The following is a 14,125-nucleotide window of genomic DNA, read 5'->3' as shown; positions in this document are numbered from 1 at the left end:
GGGAAGGACCCCCTGCTCCCCGAGTCTTATCGACCCATTTCCCTCCTCAATACTGATGTCAAGATACTGGCAAAAATCTTGGCATCTCGATTGAATTTGGTAATTGCAACAATAATTCACCCGGACCAGACTGGCTTTATGCCAGGTAAGTCCACGGCCCAAAATTTGCGTAGACTGTTCTGTCATCTCCAGAGGGGTGATGTGGTGGGGTCGGACGCGGTGGTGGTGTCCCTTGATGCGGCCAAAGCGTTCGACTCCGTAGAATGGAGGTACCTGTGGGGGGTGCTGGAGAAATTTGCTTTTGGCCCTCGATTTATTAGCTTTATCCAGTTGTTGTATTCCTTGCCTGTGGCTCGGGTGACGGCTAATGGTTTCACGTCTGAGCTTTTTGCGTTGGAGAGGGGCACTCGACAGGGTTGCCCCCTATCTCCTGCACTGTTTGCAATCGCCGTGGAGCCGTTGGCCGGCCTGCTGCGCAGTAATGGTAGGGTCAGGGGCGTTGAGATTGGGGGTCATGTGGATGTGGTAGCGCTATACGCGGATGACATGCTTCTTTTTTTGCAAGACTCTGATGACTCCCTACAAGCAGTGTTACAGGTAGTGGAAAATTTTGGTATCTTTTCCGGTCTACTAATTAACTGGGACAAATCCCACATTTTCCCCATCTCTGGCCTTCTCCCGGAAAATACACAGGGGGCGTATCCTTTGCAATGGACATTGCGGTTCAAGTATTTAGGCATCTGGATTACTCCTATGGCGCGTAGCTATGTGGCCCAAAATATTGACCCCATTCTAGCGACATTTAAAGAGAAGGCTCATAGCTGGAAAAAACTACCGTTGTCTGTCCTGGGTCGGGTTAATCTATTTAAAATGGTGATGCAGCCAAAATTCCTTTATGCTCTACACAATTCTCCGGTATACCTCCCCAAGAAGATCTTTACTGTTATAGAGGGCGTTCTGTCCTCATTTATATGGGGTGGCAGGCCAGCGAGAGTCTCTATCAGGACATTATGCAGATCTCAGATGTCCGGCGGGGCAAGTCTCCCTGATCTCAGACTATACTATGTAGCGGCTCAGCTGTCTCATCTGAGTGAATGGATCGGGGATTCTCTAGGTACTACGGTGAGGGGGTTTCTGGCTGAGCGGGCGGAGTGCTCTCCTACTTTCTCTCTTTCTCCTCTTCAGCTTCTCCTCTCTGGTCTCTCAGCGCCTGGCTTGCCTCCCCTGTTGCGTCAAGCCTTGCTCATCTGGCGCTATGCACACACTTTATATGATTGGGAGGGACATGATGCCGGTACTCCATTGTGGTTCAATAGTGCATACCCTGAGCTATATGAGATGTCGCTAGATAATATATGGATTGCTAGGGGTGTCGTGGCGCTGGGTCAGCTGTACCACGATGGAGTGCTGAAGTCATTTCAGCAACTGAAGATCGAATTTGATGTACCTAATACTGCTCTGTTCCGGTATTTTCGGCTTAGACATGCTGTACAAACTCAATTCCCTCATGGCCCACCACTGATTGTTGACTCACCTGTTAGGACGATGCTTACTTCTCTGAGTCAGAGGGGGAGGGTGTCTACCATATATGCTGCTTTAAATAATAGAAGCTACCCCGATCTATTAAATAATCTCCGTATTAAATGGGAGACTGATTTGGGGCGCTTGTCCCATGAGCAGTGGCTCCAGATTATGAGCTCCCTTAGATACACTACGCCGTGTATAAGATATAAGCAGGTTTTTTTCTATATTTTACACAGGGCCTATCGTACTCCAGTTACTATGCAGAGGGCTGGTCTTAGGGAAGATTCTAACTGCCCCAGGTGTCGGGCAGCCGATGCCGGATTTTGGCACTTACTGTGGGATTGCCCTGAGATTTCCCTTTTTTGGCGTAAAGTGTGGAGTGATGTGATCATGACAGCACCGTCCCTCCCTACATTAGATCCTGGTATATGCTTGTTTGGGTTAGATCTTGAGGAAACACACTCTGTCTTACTGTATAAATATGTCCTGTGTCTCACTACGCTGGCAAAAGTTGTTATTGCTAGGGTCTGGTTCTCGGCAGATGTGCCTAGGGTGGAGCACTGGAGGGCGTTGGTGAACGAGGTAATTCGTCATGAGAGGCATATGTATAAAATACGGGGTTCCACCTCTCGATTTACGGAGATGTGGGATCGCTGGAGTAGCACATGGCTGGGCGGGCAGGTATTGAGCACTTGAGCGACATTCGTAATAATATTGATATTCTATGTCGTGTACACATATGCGAAAAGAATTAACACGCACACCGAACTGTGATCTGAAAATACCTGTTTATTGATGGCAATTGTTATAGTTTATTTCAATGTTGTTGTTTTGTCTTGTTGTGTCAATGTGTTACAAAACTCAATAAAAAATTACTTGATTTAAAAAAAAAAAAAAGAACATAAGACGCTCAGTTTGTAAATGGTCCACACTTGCAATGTTAGGTTTCACTTTTTTTTTTTCTTCAACAAAAATTACCGTAATTAGAACACAGAAAATTGTAAGTTATGCTGCCAGGTGCGCGTGTTAAATGTTGTTCTCGTTGCACATGCGCTAGGATTGCGATGACTGAAAAACATTAAAAGACAGGGCCAGGGCTGTACCTGTCTCAACGCCTGGTATACGGCTAGTATTGAACATTCGTTCATACTGGTAGGAACACATTGGAATGGTATTATTAATCATAAGCTGGAAGGAAACATAAAAGGATGATAAAAAAAAAATGAGGGAAGGATATGAAAATAAATTATTAAAAAGGCATAAAGTAATACAGACATGACATGAATACAAAACATTAGGAAGGACCCACATGAACCTGGAACAAAAGTACCAAAAATAAAAAGAGAGAAGTTGATAAGCAGCCTTCTAGATGAAGGAAGGAACATCAAGGTATCTGATGAAATATTACCCGTGAGGCCGTGCAAAAAGCTTAGCCGATGTCACTTACATTTAAATATAACAAACTTTATAGAGTAGCCCTGGGAGCCTAGCGTTAAGCATCAAGAAATTTAGCAAACCAAATGCAATATACATAGGATGGATTTAAATTTAGACTGAACACAAATCAATAGTAGGTTTAATTCCCAGGGCAGGCCTGGCCAACCTGAGGCTCTCCACTGCTGTGAAACTACAAGTCCCCGTCTGCTTTACCAGCTGATCGGTAGGAGGGTATGCTGGGACTTGTGGTTTCATACCAGCTGGAGAGCCACAGGTTGGCCAGCCCTTTCCTAAGGATTACTCCCGTGCAACAGACTTTAAAGAAGCCACATTGATTTTTGTAAAACAACACTTTGGCCTGTTGTTTTCCAAGTCTTCCGATTACGGCTAATCAATACAGCAGCGACAGGCAGGACAGTCTCACGGTTAATATTGGATAGGTAGCAAGGATTGGCACCGCGACCGTCGGCTGCTCTTACCTGTCTCTTCTCCAGGGATTCGGGAAGTATTAAACATTCTTTCCCACTGAGCTGAGCATAGTGGAACAGTGGATCCCATCAGCTGAATCTTCACCACATACCAAACAGTGTTCAAGTGGGTAATAAATAAAATATTTAAAGAGATTATGGTAATACAATTTAGGGAAGAACGCCAGATACAGGAATATAGTTTATCTAATAGTGCCAGGAGGGCAACAAGTAATCTAGGTACTAACACGAATCGTCTTCAGTAACCAGTAATGTATGTACATATCACTTGCATACAATGTAAGTGCCCATTCTGTGATGTGTGTAGCTGGCTCCACTGTGTTCCGGCCGGAATCCGGTCTGAAGATCGACAGTACCTAGGTCGACAGTCAGAAGGTCGACAGGTCAAAAGGTCGACATGAGTTTTTTTTTAAAAATAAATAAATTTTTAACTTTTTCATATTTAACGATCCACGTGGACTACGATTGGAACGGTAATCTGTGCCGAGCGAAGCAAGGCACCTTGCCCGAAGCATGGCGAGCGAAACGAGCCATGTGAGGGGACACGGTGCACTAATTGGGGTTCCCGGTCACTCTACGAAGAAAACGTCACCAAAAAAACATTTAAAAAACCCATGTCGACCTTTTGACCCGTCGACCTAGAACATGCCGACATTCTGACCCTGTCGACCTAGTCTGTCGACCTATAGTGGCCGACCTAAATATTGTCAACCTAGACACTGTCGATATAATGATCCACACCCGTTCCGGCCACAGTACACGATCACAGACTATGCCTTTGTTAAGTTTCACATTTTGACCAAAGTATGAACTGCACATGCGCAATAACCGTCGCTAGACGAGTACTGCGCAGTGTGACTGCAGGCGTCAGGTGAGTGACACCGTATGGGGACAGGGAAGGGGTAGCACCGGGGACCTATTTTATGGAATGGGTGCATGTCAGCCTCATTTGTAGGCACGCCACGGCCTTGGCTGCGTGAAGACACTAGTCATCCTGTGTAAACTAAGGGTTACTGAGATGACCAATGTCACGCAGATGATCTGATGCTGCACCCATAGACACAGCAGCAGATCAGAGAAGCCAGCAGGAGGCGGACACCTCTTGCAGCACTAGCATATTATTCAGAGTTGATCGCAGCTGAAAATTTGTTAGCAGTTGGGCAAAACCATGTGCACTGCAGGGGGGACAGATATAACATTTGCAGAGAGAGTTAGATTTGGGTGGGTTATTTTGTTTCTGTGCAGGGTAAATACTGGCTGCTTTATTTTTACACTGCAATTTAGATTTCAGTTTGAACACACCCCACCCAAATCTAACTCTCTCTGCACATGTTATATCTGCCCCCCCCCCGTGCAGTGCACATGGTTTTGCCCAACTACTAAAAAATTTGTTGCTGCGATCAACTCTGAATTAGGCTCTTTGTGTTGTTTAGCCCAAAGGTTTTTCTTCAACGAGGTGTTATCAGAGAACCATAAAACATGAAAGAGTAAAAAAAGTTCTCACACTTGTTGGAAGTAATTGAGTCTGTGATTGTAAACAAACATTTCTTGTATGCACACTTGTCTCCGTCTCTGTAAAGCCCAGTACCCACGGGCCGATGCTGGAGAGATGTGTGCTGAGCGAACCGCTCAGCACACATCTCTCCTGCCGCTCAGCACAGCGCGATCTGTGCTGAGCGTGTGGGGGGAGATGGGGGGCTGCTCATTTCACCCAGCGGGTGAAGTGAGCGACCCGCTAGATTGGCCTGCATGCAGGCCAATCTATCAGCAGCGATAGCGATGTGCGGGGACGCGCATCGCTATCGCCGAGGGGGCAACACACGGAGCGATCATGCCGATATTCTAAGCAATCTAGTCAGATTGCTTAGAATATCGCTCCGTGAGTACCCCCCTTAAGGCTTCCAAAGGTCAGTGTATTGAGCCACTTACAGACTTAAAGGGTCATTCTGACCTGATTGCATGTTAGCTATTTTTTGCAGCGCTGCGATCAGATAGTCGCCGCCTACAGGGGAGTGTTTTTTTGCTTTGCAAGGGTGCATCTGCAGTCGAGCGGTACAAAAAAGATTTGTGCAGTTTCTGAGTAGCCCAGAACTTACTCAGCTGCTGCGATCACTTCAGCCTGTCCAGGACCGGAACGGACGTCAGGAACCCTCCCAGCAAACGCATGGACACGCCTGCGTTTTTCCAACCACTCCCAGAAAACGGTCAGTTGCCACCCATAAACGCCTTCTTCCTGTCAATCTCCTTGCGATCAGCTGTGCGAAAGGATCATTCGTTAAATCCATCGCACAGCAATGATCCGCTTTGTACCCGTACGACGCGCCTGCTCATTGCGGTGCATATGCATGCACAGTTCTGACCTGATCGCAGCAAAAAATCCTAGAGTGCAATCAGGTAGGAATGACCCCCTTAGAGTCTGCTAACAAAGAACAACAAATGCTTCAACTACAAAGAATGTGCACAAACAAAGTTAAATACCTTGAGTTATGTCACTATATGGCAGTCTTTAAACAAAGGTTTAGCGGTCTATGGGGGTCATTCTGACCCGTTCGTACGCTGCAATCTTTCGCAGCCATGCAAACGGGTCAGAACTGTGCATGCGTGCGGGCAGCGGTGAGAGTAAAGAAGAAAACGTTCGCAGCAGCGAACGCCAGAAGATTGACAGGAAGAGGCCGGCCGGGGGTGGCAACTCAACTTTTATTGGGAGTGCCGAAGAAAACGCAGGCATGTCAGGCTGAATGTAGGGAGGGATCCTGACGTCAGCTCCAGGAAGGATCATTGCAGTGGGTGAGTAAGTCTTGAGCTGTGCAGAGACTGCACAAACTTTTTGCTTGTGCAGCTCTCTGCACAGCGGATCGCAGCCCTGCAAAGCCCTAACCCCCTCACCTGTAGGCGGCGACTACCTGATCGCAACAGTGCTAAAAGTAGCCTGCTAGTGATAAGGTTGGAATGTACGTACAAAGCCTTGAAGAGAGATAAAGTGCACAATCAGCTCCTAACTGCCATGTTACAGGCAGGATTTGAAAAATGACAGGAGCTGGTTGGTACTTTATTACGTTATACTTTATCTCTCTTCAAGGCTTAGTACATAGACTCTAAAGGCCCATACACATTAGACGATGTCGCTCTGTGAGCGACATCGTCTAACGTTTCCCCCTCCCGGGCCGGCCGGTCGGCGGCCGCCTGTATGCACTGAGCGATATGACCGCTCATATCGCTCAGTGACGTCACGCCCCCGCCAGCCCTGCATGAAGGTCGTGGACGACAGTCCACATCCTTCATGCATGCCCTACCGACAGCGACGATCGTTGCCGACCCGCGGGGCCGCGCATCGGTCGTCGCTGGCGGCATACACACTTAACGATAAAATGAGCGACGTCGCTCAAGGAGGGGGAAAATGAGCGACGTCGCTCATTATATCGTTAAGTGTGTATGGACCTTAAGTCTAGCACATGTTTGTCAAGCATCTAGATACCTGTTATCAGAATATGGGGCAGATATACTACAAGCACATCCTGTAACATGACAGTAGCGGATTGGCTGGTACTTTGGGGTCTTTGTAGTAAGCCTTGGAGAGAGATAAAGTAGACAGATTAAGTACCAGCTAACCGGCCCCTGTCTTGTCATAGTCTGTGTTTGAAAAATGACAGGAGCCGGTTGGTTGGTACTCTCTCTCTCTCCAAGAGATTTGGGGCCTAATTCAGACCTGATCGTAGCCGTGCAAACTTCTGCACATCTACGATCAGTTTCACAGACATGCGGGGGGACGCCCAGCACGGGGCTAGTCTGCCCTGCATGTCAGGCCCTACTCCCCCGCCCCCCGCACAAGTTCCTAAAGCATCGCACAGCGGCAATGCTTTTGTACTTGATGAGTAGCTCCCTACCTGCGCGCTGGCAGGGAGCTACCAGTCACTCTCCGGGTCGCAACGCCTGCGTGTGACGTCACGCAGTCACCACGGCCCACCCCCAAGTTTATAAACACTGGGCTTGATGTATAAGCAGTGAAAAGAGAGGAGAGTGGAGAAGTTGTCCATAGCAAGCAATCAGCTTTGAGAAAGCACTTCTATAACATGATAGGTAGGTGCTAATCGGTTGCTACAGGGAACTTCTCCACTGTTTAATACATCAATCCCACTGTTAGGAATGACAGATATGTTGCTGAATGCATTAAATATAGCCTGGTTTTCTCCTTTAGAAACAAACTCACAACATTCCTACAAGAAATCTAGTCCCCTCCAGACATTCCCCTTTCCAGTCCAAAATGGGATTTATTTTCCTCAGCTACGGATACGTTGTACATTACTCACAGAATAACGTACTCCCTACTGTATCTTATAAGGGTATTGGAAGTCCTTAAGAGTTCTCTAACCATATGAATGCACAAGGCTGCAGGCTGAGTGGTTACAGAGGATGAGGACTTCTTAAATCCTTATAATTTACAGGAGGGGTGCATTCAGAGATGCAGTCTAGCACCAATTATCGTGCCGCTATAGCTCTTCCTACTTATAGGCCCCACACACTGGCCGATATTCCTCAAAGATATGAACGATCTCGTTCATTATTGAACGAGATAACGTTCATATCTTTCAGTGTGGAGTCACCAGCGATGAACGATGTGCGGCCCCACGCTCGTTCATCGCTGGTGCCCCATCGGCTGTACCTGCAGGCCAATATCGACGATCTCGTCCATATTTGCCTGCACCTCAATGGAGCCAGGTGACGGGGGGAGTGAAGAAACTTCACTCCCCCCGTCACTGCCCCCCCGCCGCCGGGTTGCCCGATGGCCGTATCCGCCGTCGGGCAGCTCAGCGGCGGATCTTTATATGTGTAGGGCCCTTTAGTGGGGAATTCAATTACCCACAGGAATATACCACGGCTAATTGAGCCCAATTAGCCCCAAAGTCAACAGTTAATGTTTTTATTTTTTTAAAGGCTGATGCTGGTTTACGCTGCAAACCTGTTAACGCATAGGTTCACGAACTTTTCACGGATTCTATGCGTTAACCCGTTAATTTAACAGGTGTTAACATTAACCCCCTATGTCAGATTTGTCAAAAAGCATTGGTTATAGAACATTTGACACTTATCACCTCTTTGTACGTCACCTTGATTATTCCGGATACTGCACAAGGTTTTCTAATATTTGTATATTTAATAACTACAAGACTGTATATTACTTCTACTGTTCAGTGAGAAACCAAGGATATCAGATTAAAAAAAGAAGTTTAACAGCAGCTCTAAAACAGATCAAAACAGTTTTTTGTTTTTTTTTACTAGGACCAAAGACAATAAAAACTCTAAAAAGGTAAGCAGAATCATGTGAGTTTACTCAGGGGTAAACACCCTGGATATAGATGATCAATTTGCAATGGCGTAAAGAAATACAGGGCTGTAAGGGAGTTTTAGTGTATTATATAGCACCCCTTGAGGACAATATTACTTTTACTGCTGTAGGTACAATTCCTTTGGGATCTCCATATACACTAACTGTATTGTCCATTATAAGTGGACAAGATTATCATTTAGGTTGTTACCGAAATACTGTAGGTACACAGTGACAGAATACAATTTATACACATACAATCCCATGCATCCCATATCTTTCTTTGTACAGTATAGTAAACAACCAGTTATCAAAATATAGCAATATAGTAACTACTCTATCAACAGTGGGGTAAATCTTCTTAAAAAGCAAAAAAAAAACAAAACAAAAAAAACACAGCAATACAAAGTAACACACACTGATTCTCACAGATGAGAAACAAAATACATTAAAACCTACCGGTTTAATTTCTTCTCTGTCCAGTTTTCGCCGGTAGAGCAGAAGGGCGTGGATGGCGTTTCCAGCTCTTGCAGCTTGTATATGCGTTGGCAACACATACAGGTAATCCTAGGGGAGTTAAAAGAACCACCATACATTAACTTGCGACAATAAAGATGGAAAAAAGGATTTTAATTATCGGCAAATCCTTTTCTCATAGTCCGTAGAGGATACTGGAAATCCATTTAGTACCATGGGGTATAGACGGGCCCACTAGGAGCCTTGGGCACTTTAAGAATTTGATAGTGTGCGCTGGCTCTTCCTCTATGCCCCTCCTACCAGACTCAGTCTAGGAAACTGTGCCCAAGCAGACGGACATACTTTGAGAGGAGAGAAAAGAAAAGTGGCGAGATTACGAACCAGCACACCGAACAAGAGGAAAGCCATGCTAACCAAACTTGAAACATGAACAGCAACAGCTGAACAAACCAGAATACTTAACTAAGTGCAGGAAGAACGAAGCATCGGGCGGCCGCCCAGTATCCTCTACGGACTACGAGAAAAGGGATTTATCGGTAGGTAACTAAAATCCTATTTTCTCTTCAGTCCTAGAGGATACTGGGAATCCATTTAGTACCATGGGGGATGTACCAAAGCTCCCAAACCGGGTGGGGGAGAAATGAGGTTCCTGCAGAACTGACTGACCAAACTGAAGGTCCTCAGAGGCCAAAGTATCGAACTTGTAGAACTTTGCAAACGTGTTTGAACCTGACCAAGTAGCTGCTTGGCAGAGCTGTAAAGCAGAGACACCCCGGGCAGCCGCCCAAGAAGAACCCACCGACATAGTAGAGTGGGCCTGTACAGATTTTGGAACCGGCAATCCTGCCGTGGAATAAGCATGCTGGATAGTGAGCTTGATCCAGCGTGCAATAGACGGCTTTGACGCAGGACACCCAATTTTATTGGGATCATAAAGAACGAACAGCGAGTCAGATTTTCTATGACAAGCTGTTCTCTTCACATACACCTTCAAAACCCTCACAACATCCAAAGACTTTGAAGTAGCAGAGGTGTCCGTCACAGCTGGAACCACAATAGGTTGGTTGGTGTGAAAAGCGGACACCACCTTAGGTAGAAATTGCTGCCAAGTTCCGAGTCCAGCTCTGTCCTCATGGAAAATTAAGTAGGGACTCTTGTGAGACAATGCCCCTAGTTCCGACACACGTCTTGCTGAGGCCAAGGCCAACAATGTGACGGTCTTCCACGTAAGGTACTTCACGTCAACCTCTTGTAACGGTTCAAACCAGTCCAACTGGAGGAAATGGAGCACCAAATTGAGAGCCCAAGGTGCCGTGGGAAACACAAAGGGAGGCTGGATGTGTAGAACACCTTTCAAGAACGTCTGGACCTCAGGGAGAGAAGCCAATTGTTTCTGAAAGAAAATAGACAAAGCCGAAATCTGGACTTTAATGGAGCCTACGCGTAGGCCCACATCCGCTCCCGACTGCAGAAAAATAGCAGGAGACGTCCCAGATGAAATTCCACAGCGGAATATTGTCTATTCTCACACCAAGATACATACTTCTTCCTTATACGGTGGTAATGTTTAGATGTTACCCCTTTCCTGTCCTGGAACATAGTCGGGATGACCTTGTCAGGAATCCCTCTCCTGGCTAGGATCAGCCTTTTAACCTCCATGCCGTTAAACGTAGCCGCGGTAAGTCTTGATAGACGAACGGCTCCTGTTGTAGAAGATTCTTGCGAAGAGGCAGAGTCCACGGATCTTCGAGGAACATCTCCAGGAGGGCCGCATACCAGGCCCTTCTTGGCCAGTCTGGAGCAATGAGTATTGCTTGAACCTTTTCCCTTCTTATTCTCTTTAGAATTCTTGGGATCAGAGGAGCTGGAGGAAACACGTACACCATCTGGTAGACCAATGGAGTTGTCAGAGTGTCTACCGCCACTGCCTGTGGTTCTCTCGACCTGGAACACTGCTTGAGCTTCTTGCTGGAACGAGATGCCATCACGTTGATTCGTGGATATCCCCTCCGACGTGTCAAGCAACTGAACACTTCCGGGTGAAGGCTCCACTCCCCCGTGTGCAGATCGTGTCTGCTGAGGAAGTCTGCTTTCCAGTTGTCTACTCCCGGAATGAAGACTGCCGACAAAGCCACAGCGTGTTTTTCTGCCCAGAGGAGAATTTTTTACACCTCTGACATTGCTGCTCAGCTTTTCGTTCCGCCCTGTTGGTTTATGTACGTTACCGTCGTTACATTGTTCGACTGGACTTGAATGGCCTGATTCCGAAGTAGAGATGAGGCCTGCAGAAGGGCTTTCTAGATAGCCCTGAGTTCCAGGATGTTTATTGGTAGGACGACTTCCTGACTTGACCATCTTCCTTGAAACTGCACCCCCTGGGTGACTGCTCCCCAACCTCTGAGGCTTGCGTCAGTGGTTAGCAGAATCCAATTCTGAATCCCGAACCTCCAACCCTCGACGAGGTGAGAAGTCTGTAGCCACCACAGAAGGAAGATCCTTTCTCTTGGCAACAGACTGATCCTCTGGTGTATGTGAAGATGTGATCCGGACCATTTGTCCAATAGATCTAGCTGGAAGGGCCTCGCATGAAACCTTCCGTACTGAAGCGCCTCGTAAGAGGCCACCATTTTACCCAGAAGGCGAATGCACAGATGCATCGAGATCCGGGTTGGTTTCAGGACAGCCCGAACCATCGACTGGATTTCCATAGCCTTCTCCACAGGAAGGAACACTCTCCGAGATTGTGTGTCCAGTATCATTCCCAGGAAGGAAAGCCTCTGCGTCGGTTCCAGGTGAGATTTTGTCAAGTTCAGAATCCACCCGTGATCCAGGAGTAGTCTGGTTGAGAGGCGAATACTGTCCATCAACCGCTCCCTGGACGGTGCCTTTATCAGAAGATCGTCCAGGTACGGAATTAATTCACTCCGTTTGCGGAGTATAAACATCATCTCTGCCATCACCTTGGTGAACACTCTCGGTGTTCACTAAGGTCCTAAGGAAAGCTCGGGGAGGGCAGAAGGGCAAAAGCTCACTTGATCTTGATTGTTAGTATGAATACAGACTGTGAAAGCGGGGCCTCACGATCCTTCTGACTTTTTGGGTTTTAAGCAGGAGGTGTCAGAAAAGAGACCAAATGGCAGGGCCTGGAACTGGTAGTGGCAGTCCTGCAGTGCAAACTATAGAGAAGCCTGAAGAGGCGGCCAAATCGGAACGTGAAGGTACGCATCCTTGATATCCAGAGACACTAGGAATTCCCCCTCCTCCAGACCTGAGATCACCGCTCTCAGAGATTCCATCTTGAATTTGAACACTCGTAAGTATGGGTTCAACGACTTGAGGTTCAAAATCGGTCTTACCGAACCGTCCGATTTCGGTACTACAAACAAGTTGGAATAATGGGGGTCATTCAGAGTTGATGGTAGCTGTGCTAAATTTAGCACAGCTACGATCAGGCACTCAGACATGCGGTGGGACGCCCAGCACAGGGCTAGTCCGCCCCGCATGTCAGTGCCGGCCCCCCCAGCAGAAATGCAAAAGCATTGCACAGCGGCGATGCTTTTGCATTTTAGGAGTAACTCCCGGCCAGCGCTGCTCCTGCGGCTGGCCGGGAGAACTTCCTCGCTGCCCGGGTCGCAGCGGCTGCGTGTGACATCACGCAGCCGGCGCGGGCCGCCCCCCCCCCCCCCCAATAGTCCGGCCACGCCTGTATTGCCCGGACCATGCCCCCTAAACGGCGGCTTAACGCCGCTGTCCAGCCCCCTCCCGCCCAGCGACCCCCTCTGCCTGTCAATCATGCAGAGGCGATCGCTACGATACAACGGCCTTCGGCCGCCCAGCATGCACCGGCGCAGATCCGACTTGATTGCTCACTGCAGTTTATCGCTTACTTGTTATGCAGATGAGGTGGAACTGGAACAATGACCTGAGTCTGTACCAGTTTTTGGAGGGCATCCTGTAAGGTTATACTTGCTTCCTGCAAAACTGGTAAGCCTGATTTGAAGAATCTGTGAGGTGGGAGCTCCTGAAACTCCAGTCTGTAGCCCTGGGAAATAAGATCTATGACCCAGGGATCCTGGCAAGATATTGTCCAGATGTGACTAAAATTTTTTAGTCGGGCTCCCACCTGCCAGTCTTCCAGGAATCGCGGTCCACCGTCATGCTGAAGGCTTTGAGGAAGCAGAGCTTGAGCTCTGTTCCTGTGAACCGGCAGTTGATGGTTTTCGTGGTTTACCTCTAGCGCCGCTGGTGGCTGTAGAAGAACCTCTGGTTTTGCCCTTAAACTTGGCAGTCCGAAAGGACTACAGATTAGGTCCTGAGTAGGCCTTCCTATCTGGGGGAGCTGCAGAAGGAAGATATGTGGACTTACCTGCAGTAGCTTTGGAGATCCATTTGTCTAGTTCATCACCAAATAAGGCATCTTCTGTGAAGGGTAGGCCTTCCATGCCTTTCCTGGAATCCGCGTCAGCAGTACACTGGCATAGCCATAAGCCTCTACGTGCCATAGCAGTGGTGCGTACATTAAGCAATCCCATTTCTTTTATGGCTTCCACCATAAAATTCACAGAGTCCTGTATATGTAGCAGAAGTAAAATAATCTCTCTTCGATTAGGTTAACAGACCATTTGGCGATGGCCTTAGTAATCCACCCACATGCTATAGTGGGTGTCTGGGCCACCCAAGTAGCTGTATACAAAGATTTGAGTGTATTCTCAATTCTACGATCAGCTGTATCTTATAGGGAAGCTGCACCAGGGACAGTCAGTACAATTTTCCGTGACAGCCTGGATACTGATGCATCCACTATCGGCGGATTTTCCCACTTTTTCCTCTCCTCAGGAGGAAAAGGAAAGATATCAACCTTTTAGGGATTTGAAAT

At 47.5% G+C, this 14,125-nt stretch overlaps 1 protein-coding gene across 3 annotated transcripts in view; it reads right to left on the bottom strand.

The window, feature by feature from the left end:
- Window positions 1–14,125, bottom strand: part of CPT1A (carnitine palmitoyltransferase 1A) — a 129,394-nt gene that overhangs the window by 51,937 nt on the left and 63,332 nt on the right. For 2 of the 3 annotated variants that reach the window (XM_063944353.1, XM_063944355.1), the window contains 2 exons: window positions 9,232–9,339; window positions 3,441–3,528 (listed from right to left, as the gene is read on the bottom strand). In XM_063944353.1, the coding sequence (XP_063800423.1) occupies window positions 3,441–3,528; window positions 9,232–9,339 (196 nt within the window). Of the gene's footprint in view, window positions 1–2,627; window positions 2,713–3,440; window positions 3,529–9,231; window positions 9,340–14,125 lie in introns of all 3 variants that reach the window. The other variant, XM_063944354.1, reaches the window with a different exon arrangement.

Source organism: Pseudophryne corroboree, chromosome 11 (genome assembly GCF_028390025.1).
Source record: "Pseudophryne corroboree isolate aPseCor3 chromosome 11, aPseCor3.hap2, whole genome shotgun sequence".
NCBI lineage: Eukaryota > Metazoa > Chordata > Amphibia > Anura > Myobatrachidae > Pseudophryne > Pseudophryne corroboree.
Note: the sequence above shows the minus strand (reverse complement) of the source record. Positions and strands in the feature narration are given on the sequence as shown.